We start from the raw sequence: 11,831 nt of genomic DNA, 5'->3' as shown, positions 1-11,831 counted from the left end.
TCTTAAGCATTTCTCCCCTTAGAGACATCTCTTTCATATCTTCTATTACACTCTGTGTCCTGCTGGCAAATATCTTCCTTTTTTTGCTTATAATTTTAAGTAAGAAGGTATGGTTGTGATCTCTCCCTATATGCAATTGTTCCCTGGCCAAACAGTAAACATTTGATTTTTCAAGTACTTCAGTGTCTGCAGGTTGTATTTTGGTTGCTCTTCAGTGCATTCTCTCTGATTTGTCTGCAATTGGATAGCTGGTAAAGAGCTGAAGGGCTACTAGAGTCTCATTAGGAAGGATTATCACCTTCCCCATCTTTTTCATTCATTCAGGTGTGCAGAACTACAATTACATTGTCTGTTTCTCTTGTCATGTAGTTGCTCACTACTCCTCTTCTGGCATCACTGTTCTTTAAGGTACTTTCCTACCACTAAGTAGGTTCCCTCCCCCATGCATGTTTACAGTGAATACTTGCTTCCAAGGTTGAAACATGCTTTGCTATACCTGGGCCACATGATGACTTCCGATGTCTGAATATTCACAGCCTTATCCAACTAATATGCTGCATATCCCTGCATATGCTTCCTAAGTGCTGTTTATCCATTTATTTATCCAGAGGGATGCTTATACAATAGTTGAGAAAGCATCCAGGGCACTTTAAAGAGGGTTGGCAGTTGGACCAGTCAATGTGTGAATGAAAACTCTCAATATACATCCTGTCTCCATTGTACCACATCTGTCTCACACTTAATAATGTTACTGCTTTCAAAGTTGCTGCTGAGGAAGAGCAGTGACTGGTTGAGCTACTGGAGCATTAATGGCACATGTGATGCATCAGGAGAGTCACGTAACTTCAGACTCAACAGTTAGTTAGATAAAACTACCGTTCCTAGTAAATTCTGTCACAAACCAGTCTCTTCAAAAGAAGTCTGTTTACGCGATTTCAACTAAATTCGAGCTTTTTATTAAAAAGTCAAGCATGTGTGTATATGTATCCCATTACTTTTTTCTCTGTCATGCATTAATTTGATATAAAATTCCTGAAAAAGGTTAATATTCAAAAGGTCACTGGCAGAATTAGTTAGTTGCTCACAAAAAAATACATACTCTGGACTTTATTAAGCATACTTATTATTCCCAATGTTAAATAATTAATAATTATTATTATTATTATTAATTATTATTAATTAAATAACTTTGATTTCTGTAAAGGCAAAATCAAATTATAAGATACGGAAGAGCACATCAGGAATGTACCAAAATCCCACCTTTATTATTGCCACACCAGCATTTTTCCACATAGCATTTTTCACTTTGATCAAAAAGGCAATTTTAGCAGAGGGCCAGCAGTATTTCCACTTCACAGAAAACAACAAGGTACATCAAGTGCAAAATTGTAACTTATGGCCATTTGCTAAACTGGTACCATAAGTACTATCCCCTCAAGCCAGTACAGCCCTCAAGTCCATTTGCTGGAAATTCCCTTCACCTTTCCTACCCATCAAAAGGGCGCAGCCATTGCACCATGCCCGCTGTACGCTTCTTCCCTGCTTGCCATACCTCACCTCCTTCCCTGGGACCAAAACACCAGTGCCAAAGCTTCAGCCAGCATTCAGCTTAGTGTCCTCCGGAGGGAGTGTCGTTTACCAAAGGCAAAGAACCCCCTCCCGAGTACGTCAGACACCTGACAGGTTTTATTTCAGGGAAACTGAGAACGAACATCTACAGAATAAACAGGACCGAGCAGACGGAGCCCTCTAGGCCCTTCTCGGCCTTCCTCCCAGCTCGCAGCAGAGAGGCCTTGGACGGAAGTAAACGGAGCCCACGGGGAAGAGTGTCCCGTCCTCCGATGTGTCCTGGGTGCCCGTCGTCCGTCCCTCACATCCCGGCACTGGGTTCCTCAGAGGCGGCAATCGGCCAGGGAAAGACCGGGTGTTTACAGACCGCCCGACCCCCGGCACACCGGGCTGGCAACAATCAGTCCATACTCGCTGAGGCAGCTCCCGGCCGAGAGCCTGCGCCGAGCTCCGTGCCACGGCGGCCCGGGCAGCCACCGCCACGCACAGCAGACCCCCCGGGACCCGCTCACACCAACCAACTTCCGCGTCGCACACACTCCGCGCCTGCGCGGCGAGCACCGGCACCCCCGCCGCTCCGGTCTTCCCTGGCTGTACCACTATGTGCCTAACGCGCGGGTAGAGCCAAAAGAGGTTACTGGGTCCGGGCAGCTCTGCAGGTCTCAGCCCCAGCTGAGCCTTCTCCTCGATGCCCGTTCCCTTCTCAAATCTATGGACGCTTTCCCAACTTGCGTCTTCCCTAGTTACCGTCCCCGATCTAACCCAGCTCTCACCCGGGGATAGTCTATGGTATATGCCACTCCCAGCTGATCCGGTGCCTCGGCGAAACCATCCCGCTCAAGGACAGGGGGAGGCAAGGCGCCGGAGGGGGGGACGCATTGTTGAGTCAGGGGCCGAGTGGCGGGGGAGGGCGGGAGCACCCCGCTGCGATAGCGGGGTCGTCACAGAAGCCGGCGGGCGGGAGGGGCGTCCGCAGAGATCTCCGCTCTGTGTCTCCGCTCCCCAGCGGGCCCGACCGTTAGGGCGCGGCCGCCCCCCTCCCGCGGCCGCCCCTCCACCACCTCCCCAGTGGTGTCTCCCGGCTCCAGCTGACCGGCCTGGAATCCCGGCTGGGAGCCCCGCGCTCCCCCGCCTGCCGCTGCCGCCGCCCCGCGCACCGGCCCCGCCATGGGAGACGCCGGCAGCGAGCGCAGCAAGGCGCCCAGCCTGCCACCGCGCTGCCCTTGCGGCTTCTGGGGGTAAGCGAGGCCCAGGGGCGAGGAGGGGGCTGGGCTGGAGCTGGGCCGGTGCGGGGAGGGAGGGGGCCTTCGAGGCGAAGGGCGAGGCGGCGGGGGGCCGCGGCCGGGCGGGGGCAGGGCCTGGGTGTGGGCCTGGCCGGGCCTACCCTGGCGGGGAGGCCGGCTGGGGCGCCGGGCCAGCTCTTAGCCCTCGGCTCGGTCCTGTCACGGGGGCCTAGCCCGCAGCTCGCCCTGGGGCGGGGCATCCGTTGGTCCCCGCCGGGCAGGCCGCACGGAGTGCTAGCTGGGGCAAAAGGGTGTCCCCCTTCCCGCTGGGTGTGCCGCGTCCAGGGCCCGGGTGGGTGCGGCGGCGACTCCTGCTTGGAGGCAGCGGGTCACCCAGGGAAAGGGGTCAGGTGGAAAGGTGGCTGTGTTTCCCCTGGGCGCGGGGGTCCTGGTCTGGCCCGGCCCTTAGCGGCGGCCCCGCAGCCTCCCCTGCCGCCCGCGCCGCTCGGCGGCGGCCTTCCCGGCGGCTCGCTAGGGGAAGGCCTGCTCGCTTCTTCAGCCACGCAGGTTTCCTGGAGCGGCAGCCCCTCCTTTTGGGCTGCGGGAGGACAGGCGGCTGCGGGTTGCGCTGCGGGGCCTGCCTTTAGCTCTTCAGAGGCGAGGAGTGGATAACGCGGACCCCTGGGTGCTCTGGTTGGGGTCCTGGAGCAGGGCGCCTGACACATTCTTGCCGTGCGGCAGGGAGCGGGGAGCTCTCATGCAGGTCAGCGCAGGGCAGCATGGCTAATGAAGGAGAAATGCAAAGGACAAAAATACACTTGTGTCTCCACCTTATGAAGGCAGGCAGGTTCGTAATAGATAAAGTACTCGTTCGCTGTCGGCTGATCCCTTTTTAGGAAGAAGAAAGTAGGGTCATTTCTGTTTCTCAAAGGTGAAAAAAAGTAAGCCTGTTTCTTGCTAAACTGCTATCGCCTCTAGGGTCATATGTCTGAAAATGTTTCCATTATTGATTTTTTTTTTAAATTAGGTGTAGCATGTGAGAATGTATACTGGAGGATACTCATGATCATAAAGTGTCTTTAATGTATAACAGGAACCTTAGTCCCTAATGTTCTTATTTATGGGAAGTTCAAGGAATATGTGACTAAACAGACTTTTGAGAGCCCACCTGAGATTTACATTTGTCTGTGATTGTACCTTCTTGGGATTTATGTCATACAATTTAAGGTACTCTGGGGAAGTGGAGGCTGAGAGAAAAGAGATGCAGTAAGGGTGATTTAGTAATGTCACTGTACATTTGGTTGGTTTATTGGAGTGGCAGGATTTTGAATGAAATCACATTTTTGACTTATGACAGAAGCCTGAACTGCAACAAATGCCATGGCACTGTTGGGAGTGAACTTGCAAGGCAGATTATAAATATACAATAAATTATTTTGTTTATTTTTGTTTTGTTAGGCTCCCATATTTGGGCCTGACATTTCTTGTAATGTAGTGGAAAGCAAGTTGCTGCTGTATCTTATGTAGTGTACTGACTCCTGTAATGTGATACTGATGTGAAGGGAGAGTTGCAGAAAGTTAAAAGTGAACATTTTCTTTGGGCTGGTTGAGTGTGTTGCGATAATGAGAAGGAAATCTGGTGCTTTGTGTTCAAGGATCGGCTTAATGGTGACAGGAGGCTTTCAAGAAAACCCATTGCCTTTAAGGCTGCTACTTTTTCTTGTATTTTTTTTTAAACATACATTTCCCTTGAACAAGCAGCTACCAAAAAGGGTTTTTTTTTGCCTCCCTCTGCCCCGTGGTTACAAAAAACATTAGTGTTTCTTGTAAGATACTTTTGAAAGACAACACTGGAAAAACATTCTCCACCAATACAATGAATAAATTAATCTGCTTTTCAGTTAAGTGTCTTCTAGGTTCATTTCAGTACACAGCAACTAGATGATCTTAAGGTCCTTTCCAGCCCTAACTATTCCATGATTCTATGATTCTGTTTTTCCACTTGAACCCAAACAAAACCCTGCAAAAAAACCAAATTGTGCTGTCAGCTTTCAGAGTTTGATGGTACTCTCAGTCCTGAAGAAAGAGTCTTCTTGTCCTCATTTACTTAGTCCTTGCTAGTACTTGAAAAACTGGTAAATCTGTACAGACATGCCGTTCTAGTGCAGTTGCATTGGCAGGAATACTTAAGGGGGTCATAGTTTTATACCAAGTTTCTAAAGAAAGTAAATCCTGATAGCAAAAAGCCTTATATGCGTCTAAAGTTGGAATTCTGCAATGTCAGCTAGGGTTATTACCGGCAGCATGTCTTAAGACAGAGTCTTATTTGTGATTTTCATGTCACCTTTATATGTCTGTAGAGTCACATTTTGGAATAATAGGGCTGTATTTACTCTTTATATGCAGGACATTTAAGGCTATGAAAAGTTCTGAAAGTTGTTCTTGAGAACCTGAACCATGTAGATAGCAGGTTTCTGGAGATCAAGTAATAATGTTTAGATTTTGCCAAGTATTAAAGATGATTATTATTGTATTTTTTTTAATATAATACTTAGCCAGGACTGTATGCAGTAGGATTCTTACTCCTGCAGTAATCCACAAAGATAGGAAACAGTAAGGAAAATACAGAAAGCAGCATTAAAATTGAAGTAAGTCATGGGGTTTCTGGGTTAAAACTTGCCTGTTGGTGAACAGCAATAGAAGAAGCTCCTGAGATGCATGAACATAGTGGTGGCATACAAAGAGATTACAGGAGAAGACTAGTATGTACTGCTGCATTAAAGTTGGAGGGGTTCTTCTTTTAAAATGCCTGCTTTGTATCAGAAATTCAGATCCTGTAAGTTTTAAGAATCTTAGTGACTAGAAAACTACTAAACTCTTGATGTTGTGAGATCTAAGAGACTGAAAAAGGAACAGGTGAAAGGAGGGGTGTGAGTGAGACTGTTCAGAACTTCTGAAACGTCTGCCTAAGGTCACTAGTAAATGTTTGCTTACCTTTGGTTGAAGATCATGGAATCCATCCTTAAATCTTGTGCAGACTTGCCTATCTTCTTAGAATATCCAGTCTGTCATTTCTGCTCAAGTAAAGTTTGAATGGAGCACTGAAATGATCTTTATATTTTTATATTCACACAACTGTTTGGAAATATTTTGCTGCCCTTCCTATTTTTGTATCTTCAGTCAGTTGCAGCTATTTTGCTTTTTATTGGAGTAGTCTTAGTGTACAAGGATTGGAAAGGGTGCAGTATGTGAGTTGTTATTTTAGGTTACTTTATCTAGAGTTTATGCTGTGCTTAACTTCTCATTCTTGTGGTCTGGAAAAATTCTTTCTTCTTCTCCTGATTAATAGACCATGTAATGTTGGGTTTTTTTCTTAGACTAGTGGATTTCAGAAACCTGTTTCACTTTATAGCATATATAAAATCTTGAACTCTAAGCTAATAAATACATGAAGATATTACTATATGTATATATAAGCCATTTTGCTTATTAGAGATGAGGCATGATCCTTTAATGAACTGCACTTTGGCAATTCCTCTCTGGCTTTTAAAGGACTCTACAAAGGTTTTGCTTGTGTATAGCTCATCAAAGGGATCAGGTTTTTACTATTAAACGGTTATATGTGTACATGGGACTTGTAAGCTAAAATGCTCCTTGGCTGGTAGAACCATATACTGTGAAGGAGTATGTCAGAGAGGGTAATACTTTTACAATTCTGTGTGTACTGTAGTGACTGCTGCTTATTTTTCTTGTGGTCCAGACTGATACTACTTACCATTGAAATGAGTGTCTCAGAACCAGTAAAGAAGGAAATATGTTAATGGATGTAAAACAAATGAATTCCATTCTTGAAATGGTGGCAGCCAGCTGGAAGTTGATTGAAAACACAGTATGATTAGTTTCATTTCATCTTTTTTCTGGCAACTATAAGATATTGTAGTCACCTAAAATTGATGGCAGTATTGTTTGAGAATATGCCAGCAGGGGTTTTGCAGGTTGTTACCATTTGTTCTGCCTTTCTGTGACACTGTGTGCATCATATGTGTGGTGAGACATTGTGCCTCAAGCATCTGTGCAGGCCCAATCCAGAGTTTATTTCTGAGTCTGGATTTTCCAGTCACTTATGTATCATCAGGTCCCTGCCATGCCAATCTGGCTCTTTTCTCAGTTTTGTATACTAAAATTAAACATTCGATCAAATGGTGAATCATTTAACATAAGCATGATTAATTTGTGACTGTATATCACCAAAGCTTGCGTTTAACTTCTAAACAGATGATGATTATATATATGCTATTAGAAGCCTCTTCTCTGCCTAGTCTTTTCCTTCTTTTTTTGTTTGATTACAGCTGTTCATTCCATGTGAACTCTCAGTGACTGTCCTTTTAATGCATACTTTCTAATCTCATAGGTTGTGTAGGTCATTGTGAATGCGTAATGCCTTCATAAGCCTAATTTTGTTGTAACCTCACATAGATGATCCTAAATGAGGCTTGAGTAAACTGTTGAAATATGTACCTTTCCCACTGAGAATTCATTTTCACTGTGCTTGTATTATGCAGCTCCTTAGCCAGGCTTTCACTTACTGGAGCTTTGGCTCAGATGCTAGAATAAGTAATGAATTTGTCAGTTTATGCAAGACAGCACAGCACTACCAAATAGGTTATTGTTTATTAGACCTCGATATTAACTGTGGTCTTTGAGTAAAGAGTGAACAGTGAAAGTGAAATAAGGTCCTTTGAGATAGCTGTGTATGGGTAGTGCTGTCTGAGGGGCAGGGTTTCTCTGCAGTTACTGATGATCAGAAGTGTCAATTCTTTCCTCTAAAGTGATAAACTGATTTAAATAAATAAATTCATGATTCTTATGTCCTAGGAAGGTTAATTCTTGCAACTTGTACAAGGCGTAAACAATTTTTTTTGGTAAGAGAAAGGCTTGTTTGCTTCTGTTTATTACAACTGTTTGTAGGCCATCTATCACTGGAAACGGTGGTTGGTTGGAATTAAGTAATTTGCCTGCTGTGGTCCTTGTACTCTGTTTTGGTGTTAGGTTGAGACTAAAAATACTTGAATATTGTATTTTTTTTTTTTTTATCTTACTCTGTCATATCCTTGGGTAAAAGAACTTGAAGCAGTTTGTAGTTAAAACGATCACTAACTGCTGTAACACATCTACTGGTCTGTACACAAATAGAAGTGACAAATTATTTAAGTGACAGAAACAGAGACCAATGAGGAATTGATTTATTTACAAGTTTTCCTAGAAAGTGCTGCAGAGGATGATAAGAGGCTTTGTAAAGACACTGAAATGCTTTGTTTGGATCTTAATTTTGGAAGAAACTGAGAATTATGAGACAAAATTCTCAGAAGCTTCTGTCTGACGAGAGAGTGGTGGTGGGGAACTGAACTTGGTCATGTCTCTAAATTGGAGAGACATCAATTTGATAGATAAACCGCTGGGTGGATAAAGAACTGGCTGGATGGCTGCACGCAAAGAGTTGTGGTCAATGGCTCAATGTCCGGCTGGAGACCGGTAACGAGTGGTGTCCCTCAGGGACTGGTGTTGGGACCGATCTTGTTCAACATCTTTGTTGGGGACATGGACAGTGGGATTGAGTGCGCCCTCAGCAAGTTTGCTGATGACATCAAGCTGTGTGGTTCAGTTGATACGCTAGAGGGAAGGGATGCCATCCAGAGGGACCTCGACACGCTTGTGAGGTGAGCTGATGCCAACCTTATGAAGTTTAACCATGCCAAGTGCAAGGTCCTACAGCTGGGTTGGAGCAATCCTGGGCACAGCTACAGGTTGGGCAGAGAAGAGATGCAGAGCAGCCCTGCGGAGAAGGAGTTGGGGGTGTTGGTTGATGAGAAAATGAACATGAGCTGGCAGTGTGTGCTTGCAGCCCAGAAAGCCAACCGTATCCTGGGCTGCATCAAAAGGAGCGTGACCAGCAGGTCGAAGGAGGTGATCCTGCCCCTCTACTCTGCTCTCATGAGACCTCACTTGGAGTATTGTGTGCAGTTCTGGTGTCCTCAACATAAAAAGGATGTGGAACTGTTGGAACAAGTCCAGAGGAGGGCTGTGAGGATGATCAGGGGACTGAAGCACCTCCTGTATGAAGATAAGCTGAGAGAATTAGGGCTGTTCATCCTGGGGAAGAGAAGGCTGTGTGGAGACCTCATAGCAGCCTTTCAGTATCTGAAGGGGACCTACAAAGATGCTGGGTATGGACTCTTCATCAGGGACTGTAGTGACAGGACAAGGGGTAAATGGTTCAAACTTAAACAGGGGAAGTTTAGATTGGATATAAGGAAGAAATTCTTTACTGAGAGGGTGGTGAGGCAGTGGAATGGGTTGCCCAGGGAGGTTGTGAATGCTCCATCCTTGGTGGTGTTCAGGGCCAGGTTGGATGGGTCCTTGGGTGGCATGGTTTAGTGTGAGGTGTCCCTGCCCATGTGAGGGGGTTGGAACTAGATGGTCTTAAGGTCATTTCTAACCCTAACTGTTCTATGATTCTATGTTCCCTGCTTGAATAAGAACATGCAGAAGAAATAATGATAAATTGTGAGGGTTTTGTGTTTTCCTTCAATCATGATACAATTAGAAGAGCGTTTCAACTAAAGTCTAAAGATCTTTTATTTCTTTTTCTTCCCCTTTTTGGTACAGTAAGTAGTTGCCTTTTGGAACTGCAGTTGCAAGGTGCCACATTTTGCATCTCTTTGTTGCAGAAACTTACCTTTAGGAATAGGGGTTATTGGCACTCAAAGTAAAAGCAGATGAACTGGATTTAATATTTTAACTGTAATAAGCTGTCTTCTAGTAATGTGAAAACAATGCTTTCTTTTTTAGTACTTAATAGAATAGACAAAACAGAAAGGAGATTTTGTTTTTTAATGAAAAACAGCTGTTCTGCATCGGACCAGAAATGCATCCAGCCCTGTTTCTGATTTGAGGGATGAGTGATGATGAGGGAATGAACATAAGGACAGAGCAAGCATGCAGTGATGTTTATCTTGGTATGCCTCCTTTACTTCTGGCGGTCTGACATAAGTTTGTCCTCTGGTTTATAGATTTATGGCTTAGTAGGTCTTACCTATTTTTTTATGAGTTTACATAATGACTTGGTGATCTAGATGTACTCTTGACCCTCACAGCATCCTGCAAGAAGTAGTTCCATAATTTAACCATTCTCTTTGGGGGGGGGAAGGTAGTTGATTTTGTTTCCTTTAATCTTGCTGTGTGATTATTCTAAAGAGTGAATAAATTCAAACAGCTGGTGTACGAGGGTGTTTTTTCAAGAAGATCCAAAAACAGGCCTGCTTGATTAAAAATCTTCACTTCTTCAGTGAAGCCAAAATTTGAGAAAACAAACACTTGCTTATTCCATAAATTTATTACTAATTTTTGTATAAAGTATTTTAGAAATAATTTCTAATTGTAGATAGATGCAGTGCTAATTTTAGACACACATATTCAGCAACTTTTAATCTATCTGTAACTTTCTCATGATTCAGAATGAAATTAAGTGTCATAGCTGCTGCTCCTACAAGTGGAATGAACAAGAAAGAAGTAGATTGTGAGCTGCTTTTTGAAGCCTGGAGGAGTTAAGTTACTATGCCTAGGTCACCTCCCAGGCTTCTTTCTATCTTCCAGTCAGTCAGTCAGTACCTTCTTCATGTCTTCTGTAAACTGCCATTAGTCAAAGGTATTGTGATTTGGGCAGTGCTAGTGATTATTCCATGATTAATGCTGTGAAATATCTGTCTTAATGCTAGTGAGTAAGATGTTCAGCTGCTGTATCGTAGCATAGATATGTTGCGCTTCATATATTGCTTCATTTTATTGAACATGCTTTGGGTTCTCAAGTTTATAATGGTAAGTCCAGTCTGTTAGAAGGTTATAATATAAGCATCAGTTTTAAGGAAATACTGTTGCTGTTTTTAGTTGCATATATTTTAACCACTTTCAAAATCAAACTTCCACAAATGTGATAATGTTGTTGCTGCATGTTGGGTTTGGGGAACTGTTGAAGTCTCAAATTTCTCGGCTGTGCTTGCAGGTGGGTTGGAACTAGATGATCTTTAAGGCCCCTTCCAGCTCAAACCATTTTGTGATTCTGTGGTACAAATTGATGGAAGCATCATGGCACATTGTTTCTTTTAAGGTGTTGCAATGCAATGCAGAGCATTAACTTGAGAGAATGATCCTTGATGGATATATTCATTGGATATGTTTGGTTCTGTCTTGAATATTTTCACTAACATGCTGTGCCAGTTATTGGATTTTAAAATTATTTTTAACTAGAAGGTTGTACATATAAATGGACACAAGCTTCTTTAGAGACATTTGGTAGGAATGATGAATGTGATACGTTTTTCAGCAAATTATTGCTTATGTTCTTTAAGGTTTAAAATGTCACTGTGCTCCTGTATCTCCTCAAATATGCAACCTTGACTAACTAACCTTGGATTTTAAAGTGTTATCGCAAACATCTTTTGAATGTTTTGGGGCCATATTTGATTTTGATTATGTTGAAACTCTTATATGGATCTCAGAGATAAACTTCAGTTAAGGCAGGTAAATTACATTGATCGGTTCTTCCTTTTTCTCTCTTTTGCTCAAATGACAAAAATTCTTGTATCTTCAGTACAGGCAGGGTTCACCAGCGTGGGATCTCTTCTCTGCTTTTGGAAGAAGAATCAGAAATCAGGCAATAGCTGCAGCATTAATTGGCTTTTCCAGACATCAGATTTGTGCAGGAACATAGGTTACAGATATTACGTATTTTCTCAGGACACTGAAAAGGCCACGTAAGGAAATATTCTTGAAGACACAATATGCAGCTAATGCAAAATGATTCTGAAAAAGACTTTCTGAAAAAGAAATCTTTGTGTGGGTGACCAAGATCAATGGTTTCAGATGGTTTCAGACTATGGAGATGCTGCTAACGTACAGTAGAAGTGGGTTGGTATTTTTACATTCTGTTAAAATGGTGAACCATTATGTTCTAACTCAAGATTTTGATGTGACGCTGCTTTT

At 43.6% G+C, this 11,831-nt stretch overlaps 1 protein-coding gene across 1 annotated transcript in view; it reads left to right on the top strand.

The window, feature by feature from the left end:
• Positions 1 to 2,393: 2,393 nt before the first annotated feature.
• The window catches only part of ZFAND3 (zinc finger AN1-type containing 3), a 136,952-nt gene continuing 127,514 nt past the window's right edge, over positions 2,394 to 11,831 (top strand). The window contains exon 1 of the mRNA XM_080617063.1: positions 2,394 to 2,807. Coding sequence (XP_080473189.1) covers positions 2,737 to 2,807 — 71 coding nt within the window. The 5' untranslated portion in view covers positions 2,394 to 2,736. The remainder of the gene's footprint in view (positions 2,808 to 11,831) is intronic.

This window comes from Psittacula echo (assembly GCF_963264785.1).
Source record: "Psittacula echo genome assembly, chromosome: 4".
Classification (NCBI taxonomy): Eukaryota; Metazoa; Chordata; class Aves; order Psittaciformes; family Psittacidae; genus Psittacula; species Psittacula echo.
Note: the sequence above shows the minus strand (reverse complement) of the source record. Positions and strands in the feature narration are given on the sequence as shown.